General features: G+C 42.0%; 1 protein-coding gene across 5 annotated transcripts in view; it reads left to right on the top strand.

The window, feature by feature from the left end:
* PIGN (phosphatidylinositol glycan anchor biosynthesis class N) overlaps positions 1-22,898 on the top strand; it is a 117,501-nt gene that overhangs the window by 52,696 nt on the left and 41,907 nt on the right. For all 5 annotated transcript variants that reach the window (XR_010829505.1, XM_066992524.1, XM_066992525.1 and 2 more), the window contains 5 exons: positions 11,415-11,493; positions 17,761-17,943; positions 21,133-21,269; positions 22,302-22,401; positions 22,521-22,613. Coding sequence is in view for 4 of the 5 variants with exons in the window: in XM_066992524.1 (XP_066848625.1) it covers positions 11,415-11,493; positions 17,761-17,943; positions 21,133-21,269; positions 22,302-22,401; positions 22,521-22,613 (592 nt within the window). In the remaining variant the exon portion in view is untranslated. The remainder of the gene's footprint in view (positions 1-11,414; positions 11,494-17,760; positions 17,944-21,132; positions 21,270-22,301; positions 22,402-22,520; positions 22,614-22,898) is intronic.

Genomic DNA, 22,898 nt, shown 5'->3' with positions numbered 1-22,898 from the left:
GAGATTTAAGATATTAAATTACACAGAAGCACAGGAGTGCATTTTGTGTATGGCTGGCATACGCAATGCTTTCAAGCAAGACTCTGCTTCCAGCTGTTCAGGTTCTGGTTGACCCATGGTAAGACAGCAGGAGCAGTAGGTTAAGAACCACCACGTACAAAGAAGAGATGGGCAGCTGGATTATGAGTGCTTCATTTCCTCTAGCTGTGCTTTTTCGAATGTCTTTGGCAGTTTATATCAACAAGAAAGGTGGTGTTTTTTTCTTCAGGAAACAGCATAACTATTACTCAAGGTAACCATACCACCTTGATGTTGCATTCTTAAAGTAATTTAAGTATTCTTAAGTAATTTCACTGCTTGAATGCTAAATTTTAATAATCCAGGAGTTATTGGTATGTATAATCAAGCTATGACTTCCATAACTATAGTTCTACAGGAAGTCCCTGCATTGTAGTGTGTGCGGTGTTCTGCAGTTAGGACATGTTTCTCCCTCACTGTGCTAAAATGTAACATTTCCTTCCCCCCTACTCTCCCATATAAATTGAGATATGACTGCCTTAAACATTTGTAAGGATTTAATTCAAGGATGCATCAGTCATGTAGACTGAGTCTTTGCACGTAGTTATGCATCGTGTATTTGTGCTCTGCCCTTGTGAGGCCCCACCTGGAGCCCTGCGCTCAGCTCTGGGGCCCCCAGCACAAGAAGGACGTGGGTTTGTTAGAGTGGGTCCAGAGGAGGACCACGAAGTTGCTCAGAGGGCTGGAGCACCTCTCCTATGAAAAAAGGCTGAGAGAGCTGGGGCTGTTCAGCCTAAAGAATAGAAGGCTCCGGGGTGACCTCATTGCAGCTTTTCAGTACTTACCTGGCTTATAAGAAAAGATGGAGAGCACCTTTTTGCTTGGGCAGATAATGACAGGACAAAGGGGAATGGCTGTAGACTAAAAGAGGGGAGATTTAGATTAGGTTTTCAGAAGAAATTCTTCACTCAGAGTGCAGTGAGGCCCTGGCACAGGCTGCCCAGAGAAGCTGTGGGTGCCCCATCCCTGGAGGTGTTCAAGGCCAGGCTGGATGGGGCCTTGGGCAACCTGGTCTGGTGGGAGGTGTCCCTGCCATGGCAGGGGGTGGAACTTTATGGGTTTTAAGGTCCCTTCCAACCCAAACCATTCTGTGATCCTATGTTCTGTGATTTGCCATGGCAATAGAAAATAGCTCATTCATAACGTGGAGTGTCTGTGAAGATGTACAGCAATTTCAAAGAAAGGCCATATGCACAAATATCTCTTTTCTTCTTCCTTTCTGTGACTGAAGATACAGCACTCCATTGTTCCCTCTGTCTGATGGCCTTTCAAAACTGAACTAAGAAATATTTTGACAAAATTGACATTTGGATCAAAGTGAAATGAGTGACTTCTCCTCCACCATTAGGTGGGGCAGGGTCCCTTAAGGTCAGTAAACACAGTGCATCCTTTAAAGCATCAAGTTCTTGTTTTGTTTAAATAAATGGCATTTATTTAAGTAAATGGCGGTACCTGAGATGCATGTGGTTATATACATTAAGGATTGTTAGATGTATTAGAAATTACTGTCTACTATAAAACACATGTTCTTTGGCAAAAAAACAAAAAAGGTCAGCTTCTGTTTCACTGAATGTGCTGTGTCTGAATCGCTCTGAACGATGATCAGGGAGGATGCAGTCCTCTTCGAAAGCAGGCACCCTGCTGGTCGCAGGTTTCAGCACACTCAAAAGCTTTCAGTTTTTACATACAGAGCTTACTGGCGGTGCTTTCTGCACAGAAGGACTGGACATAATTGGATTTATTATCAAGTAGGAAGTAGGTCTTTAGAAGAATCTAAGAGGCTAATGTGTAAGATAAAAGTATCGCAAGATTTGTATGTATTTGCCTGTCGCCTTGTGTAAATCTCATTGGCCTTTTCTGGGAGATTACGAGGCTTCGTGTAATGAGGATGGCAGGGGGTGTGCAGGGCAGGCAGCGGGGTGGGAAGGGCAGAGGATGTTCATCACGGGGGGAGTCAAGTGGGAGAAAGAGCACAGGGCTCTTTGGATCTCACTAAGAAAGGCACAACAACAAATAGGGTAAAATAGCTGCTTTAATAAAATAAGATTTACTCATTATCTATATTCTTTTTACTTTAAGTCCCTTTGGATGCTGGGCACCCCACCTCATGTTCCTGTAGCATCAGGCAGAGCCCAGATGGATTTTCCCACAGCATTGCACAGATCCTGCCCATGGAGAGGTTCCTTCTCTTTGGTCATTGAAACTGTTATGTGATTTGCTTACAGTAAATCAATTTTATTTATTATTCCTACTGTCAAACAAAACAGAGGTTCACATGAGAACTTCCTGCTGCACTGTGAGATAAAGGCCAGGCTGTGCAGGCAGTATAAGCACTGGGTGCGAGCTGCCCGTGGCTCCTCTGTTACAGCCATCTGGATGAGCTTGGCCAAGGGGTTTGTGCAGCACCACACAGCCTGAAGGCCATGCTGGACGTGCAGTGCAGGCCTCGGGTGGCTTGATTCAACTCAGCAGCTCGGTGGATCACTGACTCCCCTATGTACGATGGTCTCCAGGTCAGGATTACTGCAGGGAGGCAGGCCCTAGCGAGCAGGGTTACCCAAAAGTGCATTTCTGTGCCCAGGGGACCCTGTTATTAGGTGCCTGCCTCAATCTACGACATGTTGTGTCCACGGCTGCATGCCTCAGATGCAACTGGTAGGAAAAGGGTAGCTGCGGTTTGGGTGTTCGGCACGTGGGACCGTGGAGCAGAAGACCTGTGGCACAACACAGCAGGCCCATAATACTGCAGCTATCTAAACGTAGCTCAGTGCATGACATAAATCCATCGTGCATCTTGCAGAGGAAAGGACTGGCTTGCAGTATAGGTAGGGCATTATCATTTAGTCTGCGTATCCCCTGCACTACCGAAATAGAGGAGACTAAAAATAGTTCATTTTCATTCCTTCGAGCATCTGCATCTTCCCTATTAAGCTGCTTCCTTTTCCGAGGCTGCTGCACTATGTCCCGTTGACTCCTCAAGCAAAACACCCCCTCCCTGTGAGATTCCCGCTCCGGTTCCTCAGTTCCGCTTCGAAGCGTCCGGAGGGACCGCATCCGAGTGGCCTCTGCCTGTCTGCAGCTCTTGCAGTAGTAGTTTGCATGCAAACTCGGGCTGTACGCTGCCTGGTTATCTTAATTGTTTCTGTTCAGTGAATTGGCAGCTGGCAGTTAGCTTGCCTTCTCCTTTTCCTCTCATCTTTGCTATCTAAAGGATTTACATAAATATCCTAAGGCACTTTGCTGTAGAATATTTGAATGTGCTTCATCGGGGATGCTGATTTGTGGAAATAAAGGCTGTTTTAGTTTTTAGGATTTGGTAGCCTAGGATTAAGCCATTAGCAGTCAGACCCCTTCCTGTGGTTTCATTTGTGTCCTATTTCTTCATTTGCACGTTCGTAAATCTGAATGTGAAAGCATAGGTTTTTGAACTGCATCACTAGAGATGCTTTTTGGTATCTGTAGCCTATGGAAGTGTATGTTCTGTATTTTCATTATGCTTTACAGCTTAAAAAACTCAGGACTTAGAAGTGTCTTATTACCCTTCTTACTCCTCTTCTTTGTTTTTTCAGAGTGCCTGATGTGGTGCTTTTAATATTTATTAAAAGGAAAAATTTTGCAAAGGCAACTGATGACTGCCCTACAGCCAGACTGGCTGACTTACTCTAGCACAGTAGTTGGAGAACTCAGAAGCCACAAAAACCTAGCTGAATTGTAGCCACTACAGAGCTGGAACTTCTGGCAGTGGAATAGCAGGAGGCGAGAGGTTGGATCAGGAGGAGGTGGAATATTGAGGGTCCTGGGCCTTTAGCAGCAGCGTCAGAGGTACTTAACTCTTTAGTGTGGGTTAACTCTTTAGTGTATCGTGTTCTTTAGCACTGCCTTATCACACTAAAATGTTACTGTATTTTTTCCACGTGTAAATTAGTTGCATCTTCTAAACTACCAAAACTAAATTTCCTAGGACTCGCCTCTTTAGTAGTGTAGGCTGCATTTTAACATTTTACTAAAATGTTTTCAGCTGTCTCTACAGATTAAGCATCACCAAGTTGCCCACTGAATCATTTAATCTTTGGTATTTCACTATTTGTTCAACACTGAAATAAGTTTCTGTATCTCACAGTATGTGCTTTCTGTCTGTCTTTTGAAGATACAGTAAGACAACTCTTTTTTTTGAACAGGCACGTCTAAAGAACTAGAGCAAACACATTTTAAAAATGGAGAAAATCAGCTTCTGAATGTTAAAATGAATGTGTAATTTGGTAAAGTCCATGAAACTATAACACCCTATTTTTTCCTGATCATTACTTCTAGTAGCATCATGTACTCTGTACTTTACAGCGAGTTCAGTGAAAAGTAAACATCGTGGTTCCAGACTTTGATTTCTGAAATATCTATTTGGTTGATTTCCTCCATGGCCCACTGAATGAACTCACGACTTTGCATCGTTTGCTATTCACTTTCTGATAATTTTCTGCTCTTGATAGGGAATTGTGAGGGCTTTGTATTATGCATTTCATTCTCTTGCTACAAGGGTATGCACCATGCCTTTAAAAGAAATGATAGGATGATAAGGTTAGGCTTGATTCTGATTGCACTATCATTAATATCAAATCTCTGCACTCAGATTGCTTGTTAGTACGAATTTGATGTGAATCAGGAATAGGCATGCAATCACATTTCTTGTGATTGATCCTCATCACGCACTGTAAGTATCTTGCTTTGTCCTTTCCCACCTGATCTCTTCTGAGATGCTCTCTGTTGTATGGTGGAGTGTTTGAAGGCAGCTCTCGTAGGAGACTGGCTTTGTTTTGGGATCCTCTTGCTGCTCCGAAAAGGCTGTGAAAAAGTGTTGTTCCATTACTTGTACATCTTTTGAATAGCAGCCCTGCAAAAGCACCGGGCTAGTTTTATATCTGCACTTCCAAGATGCCATTTCGTCAGCAGCAGTGGTGTGGATCAAAATAATAATAGTTGGTCCTCTAAGTACTATTTCAGCTGATTGCAGAATTGCTGAACTGGAAGCAATCTGTCCTTCTTAGTATGACTCCCTCACAGTGGGAGAGTTGGTAAACAGTCTGAATATATTCAACTGCTTCTGTTGCTGGCTGTTTTCTCTCCTGGTGAGAGCAGAGAGATGTTAGTGCTGGCCCCACTCAGCATGACGAGAATGCAGGTGTGTGGCAGAGACCTGGGCTGCTCCGTGGGTGGGATGGTGCCAGCGGGAGAATCTGATGATGAGAGGGGCAGCGTTACTCCAGGGGATTCCTTTCAGGTTGCAAATTACCAAAATGCCAGCAATTTTGTTGGGAAGAGGACAAGGATCTGTGACCGCTCAGCCTTTTGAAGGAAGAGGTTGCTCGGACTGTTTGGAAAGCGTCAGTCTGGTGCCTCTTTCATTGCAAACTGTTTGGGAGTTTGAAATTTCATAGCAAAGCAGGTGAGAAGGTCTGCCGTGTGTGATGTTGCCATATGTGCTGGATCGACATGAGCTGGCAATGTGCGCTTGCAGCCCAGAAGGCCAACCGTATCCTGGGCCGCACCAAAAGCAGCGTGGCCAGCAGGTCGAGGGAGGTGATTGTCCCCCTCTGCTCTGCTCTTGTGAGACCCCACCTGGAGACCTGTCTTGAGCTCTGGGGTCTCCAGGACAAGAAGGACAGGGCTGGAGCACCTCTCCTATGGAGACAGGCTGAGGGAGTTGGGGTTGTTCAGCTTGGAGAAGAGAGGGCTCTGGGGAGACCTTACAGCGGCCTTCCAGTGCCTTTAGGGGGCCTACAGGAAAGCTGGGGAGGGACTCTGTATCAGGGAGTGTAGTGACAGGACAAGAAGTAATGGCTTTAAACTAAAAGAGGGTATGTTTAGATTAGATATTAGGAAGAAATTCTTTTCTCAGAGGGTGGTGAGGCCCTGGCACAGGCTGCCCAGAGAAGCTGTGGGTGCCCCATCCCTGGAGGTGCTCAAGGCCAGGCTGGATGGGGCCTTGGGCAGCCTGGTCTGGTGGGAGGTGTCCCTGCCCATGGGAGGGGGCTGGAACCAGATGGTCCTTAAGGTGCTTTCCAACCCAAACCATCTGTGATTCTGTGTTCAGGAGAAGCTGACACATACAAAATCCTAGTAGGCTTTATTCAGGTGGCCTTTCCACATCTCTTTGGGGTTCATCATGAGGTTCAAAGGATGTATATCCTTACCCTCGAGATTTTTGTTTCCCTTCAATGGAAAAAGTTGGTCTTTTTCCCCATTTCCTAATACCTAATATGCAAAGTTAGATGATGGATGTCTGCTGAGCAGCTATTGCTGCTGGTGGGGTATGGGTTATAGAAATGTGATCACTGTTTTCTGCAAATCTTGTCATTCTGAAAGTGTTGCAGAATGCACAGGTTTCAGTGTTTGTTTTTGCTAACGGGGAGAGTAAAAAAGGAGTGATGGATGTAATGTGTATGAACTGATGGTGGTGAGGTACGTGGAGTTTGTCCTGGAGAGATCGAGTTCTCATGTAATAAATTAAGCTCTCAAGCACGAGTAGTCTATTAGTTTTACATACAGGGATGCGTGTGTGTTTGAGGGAACTGAAAACAAATTTGTTTCAACTGCTTGACAGCAAGCTTTAAAAAAGAAAAAAGAAACTCAGCATTTTTCTTCATACATTGCATCTGCCAGTCTGTGATGCTTCCTTGACTTTCATGATGAAATCTGGAGCACTTTAAATGTTAAACTACTACAGATCCTAAGGGCTGTGGGTTTTTTATAGCATAATTCTGGAAAATTTACTGTACGATATAATGACTATAAATCATTATCCAAATAACCAGACATAATAAAATTACCATACTAGTAGTAGAGGGTACAGATGTCATTGTAAGATGTCTCTCTCCGTTCTGTTCCATGGCTTGGCTGTAGCATGCTGTGTATGCTGTTGGGGATGGTAATTCTGTAGCGTGATGATAAATAAGATTCGTTGGCCAAAGAGAGGTCCCCTTGACATTGCTACGGTAGCCTTGCTTCATCACAGTCTTGTTATTAGTGCTGTCAAATAGCTTAGCTTATATGAAGCGTGAATGATGTGTTAGAAAGATTAATCCTGTCAGGTATGCTTATGAGAAGGGTAGCTAACATCTCATAAGGGATAGTTTACAAGCACTTGCACAATTAGCCCAATTGTTTTCTTTCATAATTAACTATGTTTATTCACGGATGAAGCTGTGATTTCTGTCTGGAGCTAGAAAGCTAATTTCAGATAGCCATATTGAAAAACAAAATTACCCTTCTCCTGGTGCCACCATCATTTCCTGTGAAGAAGGTGGAGTCCTAATGTTATTGTGAATGCATTTATATTATTTATCATATACAGGACTATTAAGTTCTTAGTTTTTTTGTTCAAGTTAAATCTCAGGGTTCTACACTTCACAGTGTGTGAGCGATGTATTTTGTAATGCTTTTTTGTTCAAAGACAGGAGGAGAGCTGAGTTGACTGACTGCGTTCTCTTTCCTATTACTAGACAAATACAGAGAAAACAAAACTTCTAGGATATTGTGTTACAGAAAAATTTGACTTTTACTAGTTGTACTTCAAATTTGGTATTTGGTAGAACTGGATGGTGATGGGTAGCCAGAAAGAGCATGTACATTCACAACTTTAAGCTCTCTTTATAGAGTTCAGAATCTTTTTAATGATGATCAGTAAACTCACTTAATTACTATTAATATTAATTGCACATATGTGCGTTAAATGACCTTGAGAATACATTAGCATGCTAGTAGTGCCTCTGGGATTGCTGCACACTGAAACACAGGGAAATAACTGGTCTGCTTATCCTTGTCTCTGACACTATCTGTTTTGTATTCCAAACCTTCTGAATGGTTTCAATTAAGTTAAAATTAAACTAACCGGTGCTAAGAATAGTTCAAGATTTAACCTGTCAGATTCACATTTGCCTTGCAGTTTTGTTGTTTGGTCACATCTAAAATGAAAACCTACCAAACAGTTTTTCCAGTTTGTGCTCTGATCATTACTATTAGAATATAGTAGCATCTCATAAATTTTGTCTGTAAAGAATGAAATTCTTGACACCTGATAAATTTGATTCTATTTCTTCTCTTGCACTGAAATCCTGTATGCGTTCAGGTAGTCAAAATTAACCATCGATCATAGTCATCTTTGAATAGATGCAATACTTGTTTAGGTATTACTTTTTCCTCTTCTCCATTCCTTCATTTTTGGGTGGTTCCTTACTGTTTGCCTCAAAAGGGTAGGTTTCAGCAGTTTGCAGCTTTGTTTTTTCCTTCTCCAGAGTCTGGTTACCTTTTAATGTATAGTAGTATACTATGGTGGAACCTCTCATTGCTGAATGCATATGGGTGGAGCTAAGTCCAGTAGTTTTCAGCATTGCCTTGAATTCTTAATACTTCTAAATATTCTTAAATTCCTCCTTTAGGTTTTCTACAGTCAGCTGTGGGCTGTTTATTTAAGTCCCTGTCTTCTCCCTTCTCTAGTCAACTTTCCACTTCCATTCATGTGTAAGCTTTATCTCTTTGATCTTTCTGCTACCTCTGGTGAGGATGTGTATCAAGATCCTTGGTGGATGATAAAGTGCTTATGGTGAACTACATTCAGCCCTTAACTGAGGGATAATCTGCATGCTTAGTAGCTCTTCTCTTCAGTCTGGTGTGAGATGTAAAAATCCTCTAATCACTTATTTTAGTTTTTGTTGAATATGGAGGCAAATAATATCTAAGATGACAATCAAACTTTGTATTCAGGATGAAACTTGCGTTTTGATACAGGTATGTGTGAACAGTCTTTAGTTTCTGGTAGAATTCATTAACTTAACACAAAAGTAATCCATAGATAATTGTAATGTCAGTACTTGAAATCCATGTGTATGGAAGTAAGGTAAAATGTGTGGTACGATGTTAGCGATTGAGAATTAACTGTGCATTTGCTAATGGCAACCCCATTTGACATAATAATTGCATTGTGCATTTGACTTACTGAACCTTTCTGCTTAAAAAAACATTTAGTCTGTTACACCGTTCCATGTGCAGAGATCCCAGGAGCTGTCATCTAAGAAGGAATAGGTAAAGACTGTAACTTGTTCATTAATATTAAAATGATTCATTGAGAGTAAAAAGATAATTAGGGGATTTATAGCTAAATGACTGTAGGAAAGATATAAAGTGAAAGGTAAAAATAAGGCTTTTCTAGCATATTAAACCTTTGCATTAAATATTATACGGATAATTGTCAGAAAGCATACATATAAAACAGTAAAAATGAGACAATGGACATAGGAACCCTTTGGATGAATTTAAGTTCTGAATGAATATTTATTAATATTAATTATTTTAAAATATTAATAATATTAATATTTATTCCAGATTCTTTAAATCCTTACCTAAAAGTTAGCACTTTTTCTTCCTGTTATTCATAAGGTGGAAACTGCCACATGGGTTTGGTTCCTTTGGCAGTTTGCCCTGCCAAAAACGTTAGCAAAACTAGACAGATCAAAGATTTCTCTGAGGCAGTGCTAGCATCTTGTTAGCCTACTTGAAGAATTGATTCCTCCTTGAATTATCACCAGCCTCGGTGCACGCTCTCTGGCTATGTGCTGGTAGCCCTTGGCCTTTGAAGCTGTAGGGTTGACGTCCATAGGGACATACCACAAAGGCGTGGAAACAACCAGCATTCATTCTGCTACTTTTCAAGGCTGTTTTCTGAAGTCTTCTGTCTTCCCCTCCAAAGTTAAGGTGATGAAATGTTCACTGTCACCATGTTATTCATCTTCCTTTTTTCCTCTGTTGCTTTTCTGTTACAGAGTGTATTGAATTCCATGGGACCTCTCACTTCCTGCTCATTTACAGATACCACCTTTAGATTCTTCTAGATTTAAAACAGCTGAACATTTTAAATGCAGTTAGTTATTTACCTTTTTCAAAAGATAGATAGATTTTTGCTGCTATTATCTTATATGTTTTAGAAGACTCCTGCTCAATACTGCTGTGCTCTGAAATCAAAGCAATCTAGCAAAACATATCAGGGTACTATTAGTAATAAAAAGTAAAATAGTAATAAAAAAAAAAAAAATTAGGTTGGTCAATCACAGAATCTTTCACATCAGTTTCATGGCTCAAAAGATAGCGTGTATGTATCATTGATGATGTATCAGCTGCTTCTGGGTGGCAGGCAGAAGTAGTTCCTACAGCTCCTATCAAATGCTCAGAAGTAAGTGTTTCCAAGCAGTGGTTGCATAACATCAAAAACTCCTCCCATGGTTCAACGGAGTGCCCACCCAGGTAATTGCTGCTGATGAAAATAATAGGAATGAGACCCCAAGGCTGGATCTGGATTTGGCACAGCCTGAAACATGAAGTTTGGATTTCTGCGTGTGGAGGAGTGTGCGCAAGGGCCAATGGTACACTGCTGGGCCATCGTGCTGGGGGTGCTGTGAAGATGATGCTGTGGCTCAGCAGCATTGTGGAGGGTGTGAAGGATAACTTTCCTGTATCTGTTTATCAGCTATCATGAAGTTGGGACCCATGACAATTTTCCTCTGTGGTGCTGAGAGGGCCAGTGGCTGACAATTTGCCCAGGGGATCCTCTGCCCTGCTGCCATCCTTAACCTGGAACAAAGTGGCAAGGGATTCAGCTCCTTCCTCCTCTGTTTGGTGGGGGTTGGTTGACTGGTTTGTTCTTCCATGGTGCTATTTCCTGTAAAGGAAGAGTTGTAGAAATGATTTTGGATGACTATCAAACTCATTAAAGTCAGAGATTTTTACCACAGGCCTCAGTGCTGTCAGGTAATTGTGCTATCCCCTGGTATGGGGACTCTGTTAACAGCTTCCTGTGGAAGAGGAGATAAACTCTTTATTTTCCTTTTTTTCTTTTTTTTTTTTTTTAAATAAAAGATTGTTAGGCGTCATCTATGGCCATTGTGGATCCTGAACAGTTTGTCCTGTGCTGACAGGCTTTCAAACTTCGTACAGCCATGAGTATCATCAAATCAGTTAATTTGCTTAATTCTTGTGTGTGCAGTGCTTTTTGTTCAGGGCAGTGATCAATAATAATGCACAAGGGAGAGAATTTTCACCAGCAGTATTAGGTGGGAATAAAAGATGTGTCTATTAATGCAAAATTCTTGGGGTAAGTTAGACAGCAGCAGTGTTGACTTACATGTGAAAATGAATATAGAGGTGTAGAGCATTCCCCTAATGAAATTTGGAAAACTTGTTTTGTTTTGTTTCATTCCAGAGTCATTTTTGATTACGAAGTGAAGTTTTTCTGTCTCCTCCTCTGTTCATGAAAAGAAGCATTAATGTTAATATCTGTTTATTTTGTTGTACAGGCCACTTTCTGATTCTGAACAGATCAGCTTTTTAAAGAAAACAAGACTGTATATTCAGCAGCAAAAGTATGATGAAGCGGTAAGTGCGTCTTTGCTATCTATCTTCTAGAAAATTTGAGAACTTCTGCTATATGTAAATATATTTAGATTTGTTTAACTTAAACCAGAAAATATTTGTCCTTCTGATGCACATCTCACTTACCAACACAAATAAAATCCCATTGTAAGTCTCCGAAGTTTTGCATTTCATGACATCAGCTCTATTGAACAATACTGACTTACTCAGTTTTTTCTCATAGTTATTAAACTTTTTGCTACCATTTCACAGTATAGCAGCACACAATGTATGTTTATCTTTTCTGCTGTAAAAAAGGGTAAATTTAAAGAGATACTAAGGCATATAGATCATAATCATCCTTCCTAGGCTGCTAGTTGCATGAAAAAGTATGGTGACTTATTCTGTCGTAGACCCTGCTTTGTTTTGTACTTCTCTTACATGAACCAATTGTTCATGTTTTTAATTTTGCATTTCACTTTGTCAGAAACTGAGAGCCATATGTGGAATCATTATGTGCTTCGCAAGTCTTGAATACCTTCCTAAGCATTTGCTGCTACTCACTGAGACAGGGTACTTGATGATTGCAATTTGCCAGTGCTTGTATTCTGACATTCACAGAAATAATTTGCAGAGCTCAATGATACAAAGAAGACTTTCATTTTAACAGGTTTAGGTTAGTTACTGACTTTTGTGTGAAAAAGCCCATGAAAAAGTTGAATCTGTACGATTGCATTTAACCTAGCAAATGCATGGAAGAATAATTCTGTTATGTGCTAAGGTTCAGCTCCTTTTTTTTTTTCTTAATATGTTTCTCAGGGTTATAAACTACTGTTTCATGCACAGAACAACTAAACCTATTTTATACCTTGTACCTTTTCACTTACATCATTGTAAATTGGAAATAGCTCAGTTGACATCAATGGATTTTTTTGGTGTGAAAACAGACCTTTTTTATTTCCAAATACTACTTGTCTGTTACAGATTTACTTATAGGATGTATTTTAATCATTTTCAGTAGTCAAACCTGCAAGTTTGAGTGTTGGGTCATAGAACAGAATCATAGAAAAATTAAGGTTGGAAAAGACCTTCAAGATCATCTCGTCCAACCATCCCCCTACCACCAATGTCACACACTAAACCATGTCCCTAAGCACCAGGTCCAACCTTTCCTTGAACACCCCCAGGGATAGTGACTCAACCACTTCCCTGGGCAACCCATTACAATGCCTGACTGCTCTTTCTGAGAAGAAATGTCTCCAAATTGTTTTATTGTTGAAGAGTAGTGCTCTTTGTTCAATTCTTTGTTTTAATTGTTGAAGAGTAGGGGCATGACGTTTCCATTTTTCCACTCACCAGGGACATTGCCCAAATGCCAGGACTTTTCAACTCTGATGGAGAGAGGCTTGGCAACTCCATCAGCCAGTTCCCTCAGGACCCTGGGATTCATGTCATCAGGTCCCATAGACTTGTACCTGTTTAGATTCATCAGGTGGTCTCGAACCTCCTCTTCACTGACAGTGGGTGGGACTTTGATCCCCCAGCCAAAGGGGAACCCTTTGATCATCTACGGGTTCAGGGAAATGAAAGACCTGGGAAGCCTGTCTACCAGTGCAGATGGAGGCAAAGAAGTTGTTGAGTACCTCAGCCTTCTCCATGTCTGTCATTACCAATTACTCAGATATAGAAACTCACTCCTAATGTAAGAAATTAGTCACCTATAATCGCTTACACACTACTATTTTCACCCCTCAGTCTATTTTCACAAATGTTAGAGGCGCATGGTGGCCCTCGGGGACTCCTCCTGTCACCCCAGCGCAGCAGCCCGAAGGAAGCTGAGTCCTCTCTTGTGCACTTCCTCGAGGCTCTGTGCAGAAGGGATGCCACCTCTCACACAAGGGCTGGGGGATGGGAAAGGAGCACTCACACAACCCCTGAGAATCAGCAACAGAGTTCTTTATTGCCAGGACATCCTGCAGGTAAGCTTGCGGGATGCCCATGGTGTTTGGTGGCTCCAAGCTAACGCTTGGGATGGAGCCTGTGCGACGAGTAGGGAGTTCGCCGGGCACTCCAGCAACACTGCTGGGGCGCTCTGATGGCACAGAGCGAAGACATGCTGAGGTAGTCGCAGGTCTGATCTGGCCAAGGTGGATCCACTTCCATCAGTTCCTCCACATCTGGTGGATCCATCTCCATGGGCTCCACGGTGTGTGGCAGAAGGATAAGCCACTCCTTGCCCGGGACTGCCCAAATGGGATGCCTTCTGTCCGGAATGTTTTCAGGCCAGGGTGCCGAAGCAGGGGGTCGTCCAGTTCCACCCCTAGGTCCCATGCCACTGTCTGGTTGATTTTCATGCATAGGTTTGACGCTGCCGTCCATTTTACAGCCATGCCTGGGTCCCGCACTGTGTTCCGGATTTTGGGCATGCCTCTGCTCCCCACGGCTGTCTGTCTGATGCTCCTGACTTTGCCCCACGCCACTGCTGTGCCTATAGTAAGGCCCAGGCCCCCTGTTGCTGGGTGTTTGAGGGGCCGGCCTGTTCCCTGCATCGTTGCGGTACCAATGGTACCGCCTGTATCTGTGGGCTGGGCGCCAGAGGTCCCTTGGGCACTGGTGTCTCTTGTGCTGCCAGCGCTATTCCTCGGCCCACGACACATTTTTTGGTCAGGTGCATTCCTTCTTGGTGCTTCACCGGACTGCATGGCTGTCCTCGCACACCAAGGAGGCCTGCCGCTCTCCTTGCTCTTCTAGTCTTCTTCCTGCCGCACAAACTGGCAGTCAGAGGGTCTAGATGCTCAGCGAGTGGTGGGCCAGCTGCAGGGGGCCTGTTTTATAGGGCCCAGAGCAAAGGCAGGGCAGTGGTGGCCACAGCAAGCCTCTGTGATGGAGTGGCCCCTGCATGGCCAAAGGTGGCTGTGTTGGGAGCAGCCTGGAAGATGCCCTCACGTGGAAGAAGGAGGAGGATTGGGGGGGTTGAGGGCCCCTTTTCTGGGGCTGGCTCCCCCAGGCCATTTGGCTTGCCAGAGGTTGCCCCTTGGCCACAGGGACTGCCCTTCACGTCCCATCCTGTGCCCTGGGTTTATTTTTAACACTGGTTTTTATGTAATTTCATTCTATTCTTTACAGAAAAGAACAGAAGCAAGGTGTATCTTCAGCCCCAGTGCCCATGTGCACTTTGTGCTCTGAATGAAGAATTTCTTCCTCACATCACATCTAATCTCAATCTCCCCTCCATTTGTTCAAAGCCATTACTCCTTGTTCCATCGCTACACTCCCTGAGAGAGTCCCTCTCCAGCTTTCTTTCATCTGAACTTGGAGTTGCTCAGAGGCCCTAGAGGTCTAGGGACTCGAGTCCTCTTATATACGAACTTTACTCCTTGTTTGCTTCAGGTACCCAATGTGTCCATGATCGCTCTTTTGAGTACTAACAAATTAGGGTTGTGCCTGTGCCTGTGCCCATTCTCAGCTTCCTATATAGCAAGATAGAAAGTTCTGTGCATTACCAGTGCATTCTGTGCTGGGATTTAGGAGTTTCTTTGCATTCTCAACCCTGCAACTCTTTACATTTCAAATATGTATTGATATTTGTTTTCTCAGGAATGGTGTGATTTTGGGGGGAGTTTGCCCCTTGGCAGACTCTTCAATAGTTGATACACTTTTTTCTGTTGATAGAAATTTTGTCCCAACTTTTTGGTTTAATAGGATCTCTGTCACCTGTTTTAACTGATAACAGCAAGCAGATGATATCAGCATACTCTAATTCATTTATTTTGAGGAACTTTCTGCCCTTCCAAGTGTTTTATGTGTAAGACTGCTTCTCAAAGGATTTTGACAGCGAGACAAATGTTAAATATTATTGCCCTTATCCTTGTACTTGACCTCTTATCTGATCAAGGCAGATCTGAACTTCTTTTTTCAAATTTCCTAGTACTTTGTGGGTCATAGGAAGTAATGGCACATTATTGATTGACATTTCCTCAAATTGAGCAGGAACTGGAAATCAAGTGCTCCAAGAGAAGAGAGTATTTTTTCTACTGGGAGATGGATGTGATATGTCCACTACTGTGCCTAGCCTTGAGAACCATATCAGGCGAATTAATGGAGACAATTATAATAATAACAAAGGATTTAATGGATACTTGGGCATATAAAGAAGCATCATTATGTGTGCTTAACTTCTTCTTATACCCTTCCTTAAAGATCTCTCCATCAATCAGAGAATCCTCTGTGACCATAAATTACACAGTTGTTTCCCATCTTTGGGAAAATCACTGGGGTCAGCACACCTGTGTGTAAGGAATGCAACTCACAGTGGGAATACCACCATCTTTATCATGGTGTCTCCCCAGTGGTTACTAAAGGGAAGGAGGTACTGAGCTAGAGCGACTTGTGATTTAACTTAGTACAGCCCAGTATCATCTGTATCCATAGTCATCCTCCTATTTAAATGTGGTGCTCTCAGAAGCTCGTGACTGTTTTTTTTTCAGGGGGTCACCTGTAAAGGTCAAATGCTGATGGGACAAACAAGTGGTGTGCTTTACAGAATCACAGAATCGTCTAGGTAGGAAGAGACCTCCAAGATCACCGAGTCCAACCTCTGACCTAACACTAACAAGTCCTCCACTAAACCATATCACTAAGGGCTACATCTAAACATCTTTTAAAGACCTCCAGGGATGGTGACTCAACCACCTCCCTGGGCAGCCTGTTCCAATGCCTAACAACCCTTTCAGTAAAGAAGTTCTTCCTAATATCCAACCTAAACCTCCCCTGGCCCAACTTTAGCCCATTCCCCCTCGTCCTGTCACCAGGCACGTGGGAGAATAGACCAACCCCCACCTCGCTACAGCCTCCTTTAAGGTACCTGTAGAGTGCGATAAGGTCGCCCCTGAGCCTTCTTTTCTCCAGGCTGAACAAGCCCAGCTCCCTCAGCCGCTACTCGTAAGACTTGTTCTCTAGACCCCTCACCAGCTTCGTTGCCCTTCTCTGAACTCGCTCAAGCACCTCCATGTCCTTCTTGTAGCGAGGGTCCCAAGACTGAACACAGTACTCGAGGTGGGGCCTTACCAGAGCTGAGTACAGGGAGACAATCACTTCCCTAGACCTGCTGGCCACGATGCTTCTTATACAGGCCAGGATGCTGTTGGCCTTCTTGGCCACCTGAGCACGCTGCTGGCTCATATTCAGCCGACTGTCAACCAATACTCCCAGGTCCTTCTCTGCCAGGCAGCTTTCTAACCACTCATCTCCCAGCCTGTAGCGCTGCTTGGGGTTGTTGTGCCCCAGATGCAGGACCCAGCACTTGGCCTTGTTGAACCTCATACAGTTGGCTTCAGCCCATCAGTCCAGCCTATCCAGATCCTCCTGCAGAGCCTTCCTTCCCTCGAGCAGATCAACACACGCACCTAACTTGGTGTCGTCTGCCAACTTACTGAGGGTGCACTCAAACCCCTCATCCAGATCATCGATAAAGATGTTCAAGAGAACTGGCCCCAGCACTGAGCCCTGGGGGACTCCACTAGTGACCGTCCTCCAACTGGATTTAACTCCATTCACCACGACTCTTTGGGCCCGGCCATCCAGCCAGTTTTTAACCCAACAAAGCGTAAGCCAGTCCAAGCCAAGAGCAGCCAGTTTCTTGAGGAGAAAGCTGTGGGAAACGGTGTCAAAAGCCTCACTGAAGTCAAGGTAGACCACATCCACAGCCTTTCCCTCATCCACCCAGTGTGTCACTTTGTCATAGAAGGAGAGATCAGGTTCGTCAAGCAGGACCTACCTTTCATAAACCCATGCTGACTGGGCCTGATCACCTGATTGCCCTGCAAGTGCCGCGTGATGACACTCAAGATCATCTGCTCCATGAGCTTCCCTGGCACTGAGGTCAAGCTAACAGGCCTATAGTTTCCCGGGTCAATCCTCCGGCCCTTCTTGTAGATGGGTATCACATTTGCTAGCCGCCAGTTGACTGGGACCTCCCCCGATAGCCAGGACTGCTGATAAATGATGGAAAGTGACTTGGCCAGCTCTTCTGCCGGTTCTTGCAGTACCCTCGGGTGGATCCCATCCGGCCCCATCGACTTGCGTACAGATGGCTGACTTTATGTCCAACAGGAGTCTGAAGCAGTGCACACTCCAGTAGTTGATGTTGGCCAAAACACCGTACCTGGTTGTACAGAGGACACATGCTGGGAATGGCAAAACTGCTTGAGCTGCAGTTGTTGTTTGGGTTGATTTGTGGTATGGAGCTTACGTTACTTCAAACTGTTGCTTGTATGTTTTGTCTGTCTCTAGGTATCTCTGTGCAAAACCCTGATTAACCTTGCTTTGGAAGGCCTGTCGTATTACCATACTTATGACAGATTATTCCTGGGCCTAAGTATTGCAATGGGTTTCGTGGGATGGACGACATACGTGATTCTGGTGATTGTCAAGACCCATACCAATTTGACTAAGACTGTCCAGAGCAGTAACAAGGTAGGTCAGAAATATGCAGTGATTTCTCCCTGTTTTCAGTGTTATACATGTGCCTGGTGCCTTTGTGCAGGAGATCAAACTGCACACATTCCACTGTTCAGTTCTTTTGACCACACATGGAAACAGGTGCTATAATCCTGCCTGGTGTTATTGTTTGGACCATTAATTAAGATCAGTATTCCAATGCATAACAAGTCAGAATATGCAATACTGTGTTTTCTGAGTTTCTTTCTTACAGTTGTGCATTTTACTAAACGCTAATGCAAATGTAATAATTTAAAACTATTAGAGAATCTATCTATAACCAGAAGTCAATTTTCAGCATTAAGTGTAATGAAGTCAGCACTCTAGTAATAGTCATTGTTATACAATGAAGAATACAGACTTTTGGCTTCCATTTTAAGATTTTTGTTTTCTACTGTAGGGACAAAAAAATTTGCATGTAGATTCTTTTGTTCCTGTCCTCAGTAGTGGTGGGTAATCAGTCTTCAGAAGCCTTGCAATTGCATGATGGCATTTTTAAAATGTATAACCTGTTTTAATTGAAAGGTGAACTGTGGTTTCACAGGTCAGCTTGCACTCTTGCCCTTTACAATTTGCAAGAGTAGAGAAGAAAATATCAAAGAGTAAGCTCTTTATAACAAGGTTAAAATGGCTCGATTTTTCACAAAGTTCAAAATCCTAGGAAATTCATTTTTGTTTCAGTCATTCATCAGAAGAGAGAGACCTCAAAAAGGTGAACCAGCTAAAAGCTAGCATTTCACTAGGGGAAGATTAAAGCTTTACAGAGAGAAACAAACAAACAGACAAACCCTCCCAGACTTAAGAATTTGTTTCAGAATAAAAGAAATTGTTTAATTTGGTAATGAGTATTCCTGTAGCATCTTTACTGCCTTCAGTATATTATTCTGGGAAAATTCCCATCATGCTATCTTGGTGTTTTTACAACTGGCTGAAATTGAGAGAGTCTTGGCTTTTAATGAAAATGATCAAACAGAATTGAATCAGAAAATATTCGTAAGCGATGTGCTTCATTACTTAGTTTTTCTTTCATCAAATAATTTAGAAGAAATAGTCCAAGATGCTTATGTTAGATATGAACAAAATAATTACAAAAATTAGACTGAATATCGGACATGTTAAAAGCTTAAGCAAAAATGTAGTATTTTTAGTCAACATCAAATTTCACTTCTAAAATAATTTGTTATTTTCAACAGGTAAAATCTCAAAAATGTTATGCAAAACTTAGGCCAGCGACACTGGTGGGGAAAAAAGAGGTTCCATATGTTGCATGTAGAATTTTTCTTTTCACTGTTTTAATAACAGGCCCTTTTCTGTAGATTTTTTATTTTTTTTAGTGTTCATATATATTTAGGGAGTCACAGTGTGAGCCTGACGCTTCTTACGTGGAAGTTATTTGGTTTATAGATAGTATCAGAGCTACTTAAAGAATATTGCTGAGAAACCAATCTACCATTGACAAATAGTTTTGTGCAAAGCACAGCCGTGTATATCCAGTAGCAGCCTTTGAATAATGAAACTGCATATCCTGTATATGTCATCTATAAAAGTCAGTGGCTTCTTATGCTGCTTATGAAAAAACATTTTTTTTCTTTTAGAGTGGGGTGTTGTTTCACTTAGAAAGAAGCCTAACCTTTTAATCTAATTCTAAACATTCACAGAAAATGTGAAATCAGTTTCTATCTTCAATGCATGACCAGCTATTGGATTGTATAATCTTTATCTCGATGTGGAATAAAACGTTGATTGTGTGTGTTTACTCATTCGACAATAAATTCCATTGTGTGTATATCCTATCTATACATATTCATTTTGTGTACGTGTCAGCAAATGTAAAATTTAAAACTAATGGAACCAAATTGCATTAGGTCAGCTTTCTGTATGACTTTCTTTTCCTTTAATGGCATATCTTAGCAGAAATTGTATTTTAAAAATCATTTAGAACTTGCATTTGCTGTCAGCTTAGATCAGGGCAGTTTTATGTCAATTACGGCAGGGAGGAGAACAAAAACTGCTAACCCATCGATGTGGCCTGCTAATTGAGTGTCTTGTCTTCTCAGCATATCTAGCGTAGTCGTGTATCCTTTTAAATAACTCATTCAGAGAAACTGACATTTCTGTTATAAAAGAAAACAGGTTTTTCAGTCATTACCTACCCATTGTGCTGAGGACTGCTCTGCTACTAAAGCTGCCTTCACAACCTCAAGTTGCAATACCAAAAGATAAAATTGTTCATTTAAAACTTGCATGTAATCTTCCTCTACCTGAATGTTCCTAAAGAAGGAAAAGTAGTTCAATGACCAAGTAAAAGGTGGATGGATTGACTGTTTAATGCTCTTCTTTGTGCAAGTGAGAGACCGCTGCTAACTGCTGATTAGTCCCCATCAGCCTGCGCTGCTTCTTCAGCGGGTGCATCAGTCTTTGCACCAGGAAAAATTGGGTTAGCTCACAGGGCAGCTCCTGCACCACCATCCTTGCTTTCATCTCCACTTTGTTAGCAGCAAATTGAATTTGGGGCTGGCTTAGCTTAATGCCCAAAGGTGGAAACTGCGGGGGATCAGGAGCAACTTAGGGGAACTTAGCTGTGGAAGGCTAGTGGTAGCCTTCGGTAGCTGCCACTAAATCCTGAAGAGCTGATCTCAGTAGGAGTTGATGTCTTGTATTTTAATTTGTTTCTCTTATAAATGCCTCAAGTAGGAGAAGGAAACGTGTGCTAATGGAATTTTCATTAAATGCTTTGACCGTAATGCTGTGAACTTGAACTCAAAAGGTTATGCTTTGAGTCTATTTTTAGAATCTAAATTTAAGAGTTGTTTTTTTCCAAGACTTTTCGTGCTCTGACTTCCACTGGACTTCAAGCATCTGTTGAACTTAAATAGTGTTGCACGCATTAGGCTTCCAGATTGTACAAGTGCACTTTGCCTGTGCAGAGTTTACTGCAGGACCCTACGTAGAGCAATATTTAGAAGCAGATCTTCAAATCCTTCTGCAGCTTTTAATTGGGCTGGAAACAGCATCCAGAGTTGTATTCATAGACACGAGGCAGCTTGAGTGGCTGTTCTAACATAGCATTTGCTTTAGGGTGTAACTCACAAGTGGAAAATAGCTTGTAGTTTAAACCATTTCATTGCTGTTTTAGCGTTGTTTGTCTAACCGTTTGTTTTTCAGGAATCTACAGTGCTCTTGTACAGTTTTACATTTGTTGGGATGATGATAACGTTTTTCCTGTTGATTCAAACGTGTCCTTGGACATACTACATATATTGTCTGTTGCCGGTACCTGTGTGGTATGCAGTTATGAGAGAGTGAGTAAAGAATATGTTTTACAAATTATGTTTTTTAAAACCAGGTTCATGTGTCCTTTTTGTTGATAATTAAATTATTTCTGTAAGTTTGGGAGAAAAATAGATACAACTGTAATTAAATTTGCTGAAATGTTTTCTGAGACATTCCAGAGTACTCTGGTTTATATTTCACTTGACATATAGAAAAGTTTCCAAACAGGCTAATGCAGCTGCCAGTTCTAGCAGATATCTTTTCTTTTAGCAAAAATAAATTCATGTTATTCCAAGATGAGATGTTTTCAGTACTTTGGAACAAACAGGTGCTAAAATCTTGACCAAAAATGGGTAAAATGGAGCGGGTTGTTCCTTTTCTTAAGTTATTCTGAAATGGTCTGATTCTGGAAATGTTAGGTATGCTGAACTCCAGCTGCTTTTGGAGAAGATGTGCTAGTCATATTGAGGATTGTGCTCTGATACTGAAGTGAACTGGTCTTGCTTGGCTTTAACTTGACTAAATACCTCATGTCCAACAAGACTTCTTCCTTTCTGTTTTCTATTACTTCCATAATCTACTAGCAATTCTGTAGATACCAACTAGGTATTATTCAGGGAAAATGAGACCAACTGCAGTTAGATAATGAGCTGCCTCATAAAACACTGGAAGAGCTAACTGTTTTTTTTTCCCTCTAAAGCATGTGAATGTTTCATCAGTTATGATGGACATTAAACACAGCATAACCAAAGATGTTCATAAACTCAGAGTCAATTTGGATAAAAAGCAATCTGAAGCTTGTCCAAATACTCATGAAGATATGCCAGAAATGGGAGGGAAAAAACTGAAGGGTTTTATTGTAGGTTTTATATCAAATAAAACTGGGCAGAAGGAGCCTCAGGCCATCACCCAATCTTAATTTCTAGCTGCAGACAGGATCTGCAATACCTTGGTCATTTCTTGTGCTCTGACCCCTCACCCCTGCCCTTCAAAGCAGTAAAAATTTATATTATTTCTGTTGTGTTACAATAATGATTATTGTGTTCCATCATTTTGAACAGACTTCATGTTATTCAAAACCTCGCTGCAAATCTCTGGTCACTTCCAATCAGTCAGTCTCTAGGATTCATCTTGATTTCTATAGTGGGAATTGAAATACTAGTAAGTATCTTATTTGTATGTATCAACAGGGTATCTCATTGCTACCATTTCTCTCTGAGGAATTGTAGGTTTTATTAATGTGCTTGGTTTTCAATCTTACGTTGAATTTTCTTTATTAGGTTTTCAGCTTTTTCTACCGCTCTACACTCACTGTGGGTCTTCTTGTGTTTGCTGGCTGGCCAGTGATCACACAGCTGTGGGTTCAAGCAAAGGTACTGTATGGCTTTTCTTGCTTTACTTAGCAACAACAACAACAACAACATTTTAAATGACTGGCAGATGATTGCAACTTAGGATGTTGGGATTCATCTCTTTTGTAATGCTGCTTCTGATTCTTTTTCAGTTATGCTCTAACTCTGATCTTTGTCAGCAGCACGTAGCAAAGCAAGGGGAATTTCATGTGATTTGGGTAGAATTCTCATATACAAGACAAGCAATAGGATTGGTTAAGAATCAGAACTGATTTGACAGACATTTTGACTGACAGCTGTCATGCA

Source organism: Anser cygnoides, chromosome 2 (assembly GCF_040182565.1).
Source record: "Anser cygnoides isolate HZ-2024a breed goose chromosome 2, Taihu_goose_T2T_genome, whole genome shotgun sequence".
Classification (NCBI taxonomy): domain Eukaryota; kingdom Metazoa; phylum Chordata; class Aves; order Anseriformes; family Anatidae; genus Anser; species Anser cygnoides.
The sequence above is the reverse complement of the archived record's forward strand: the minus strand, read 5'-3'. Positions and strand labels throughout refer to the sequence as shown.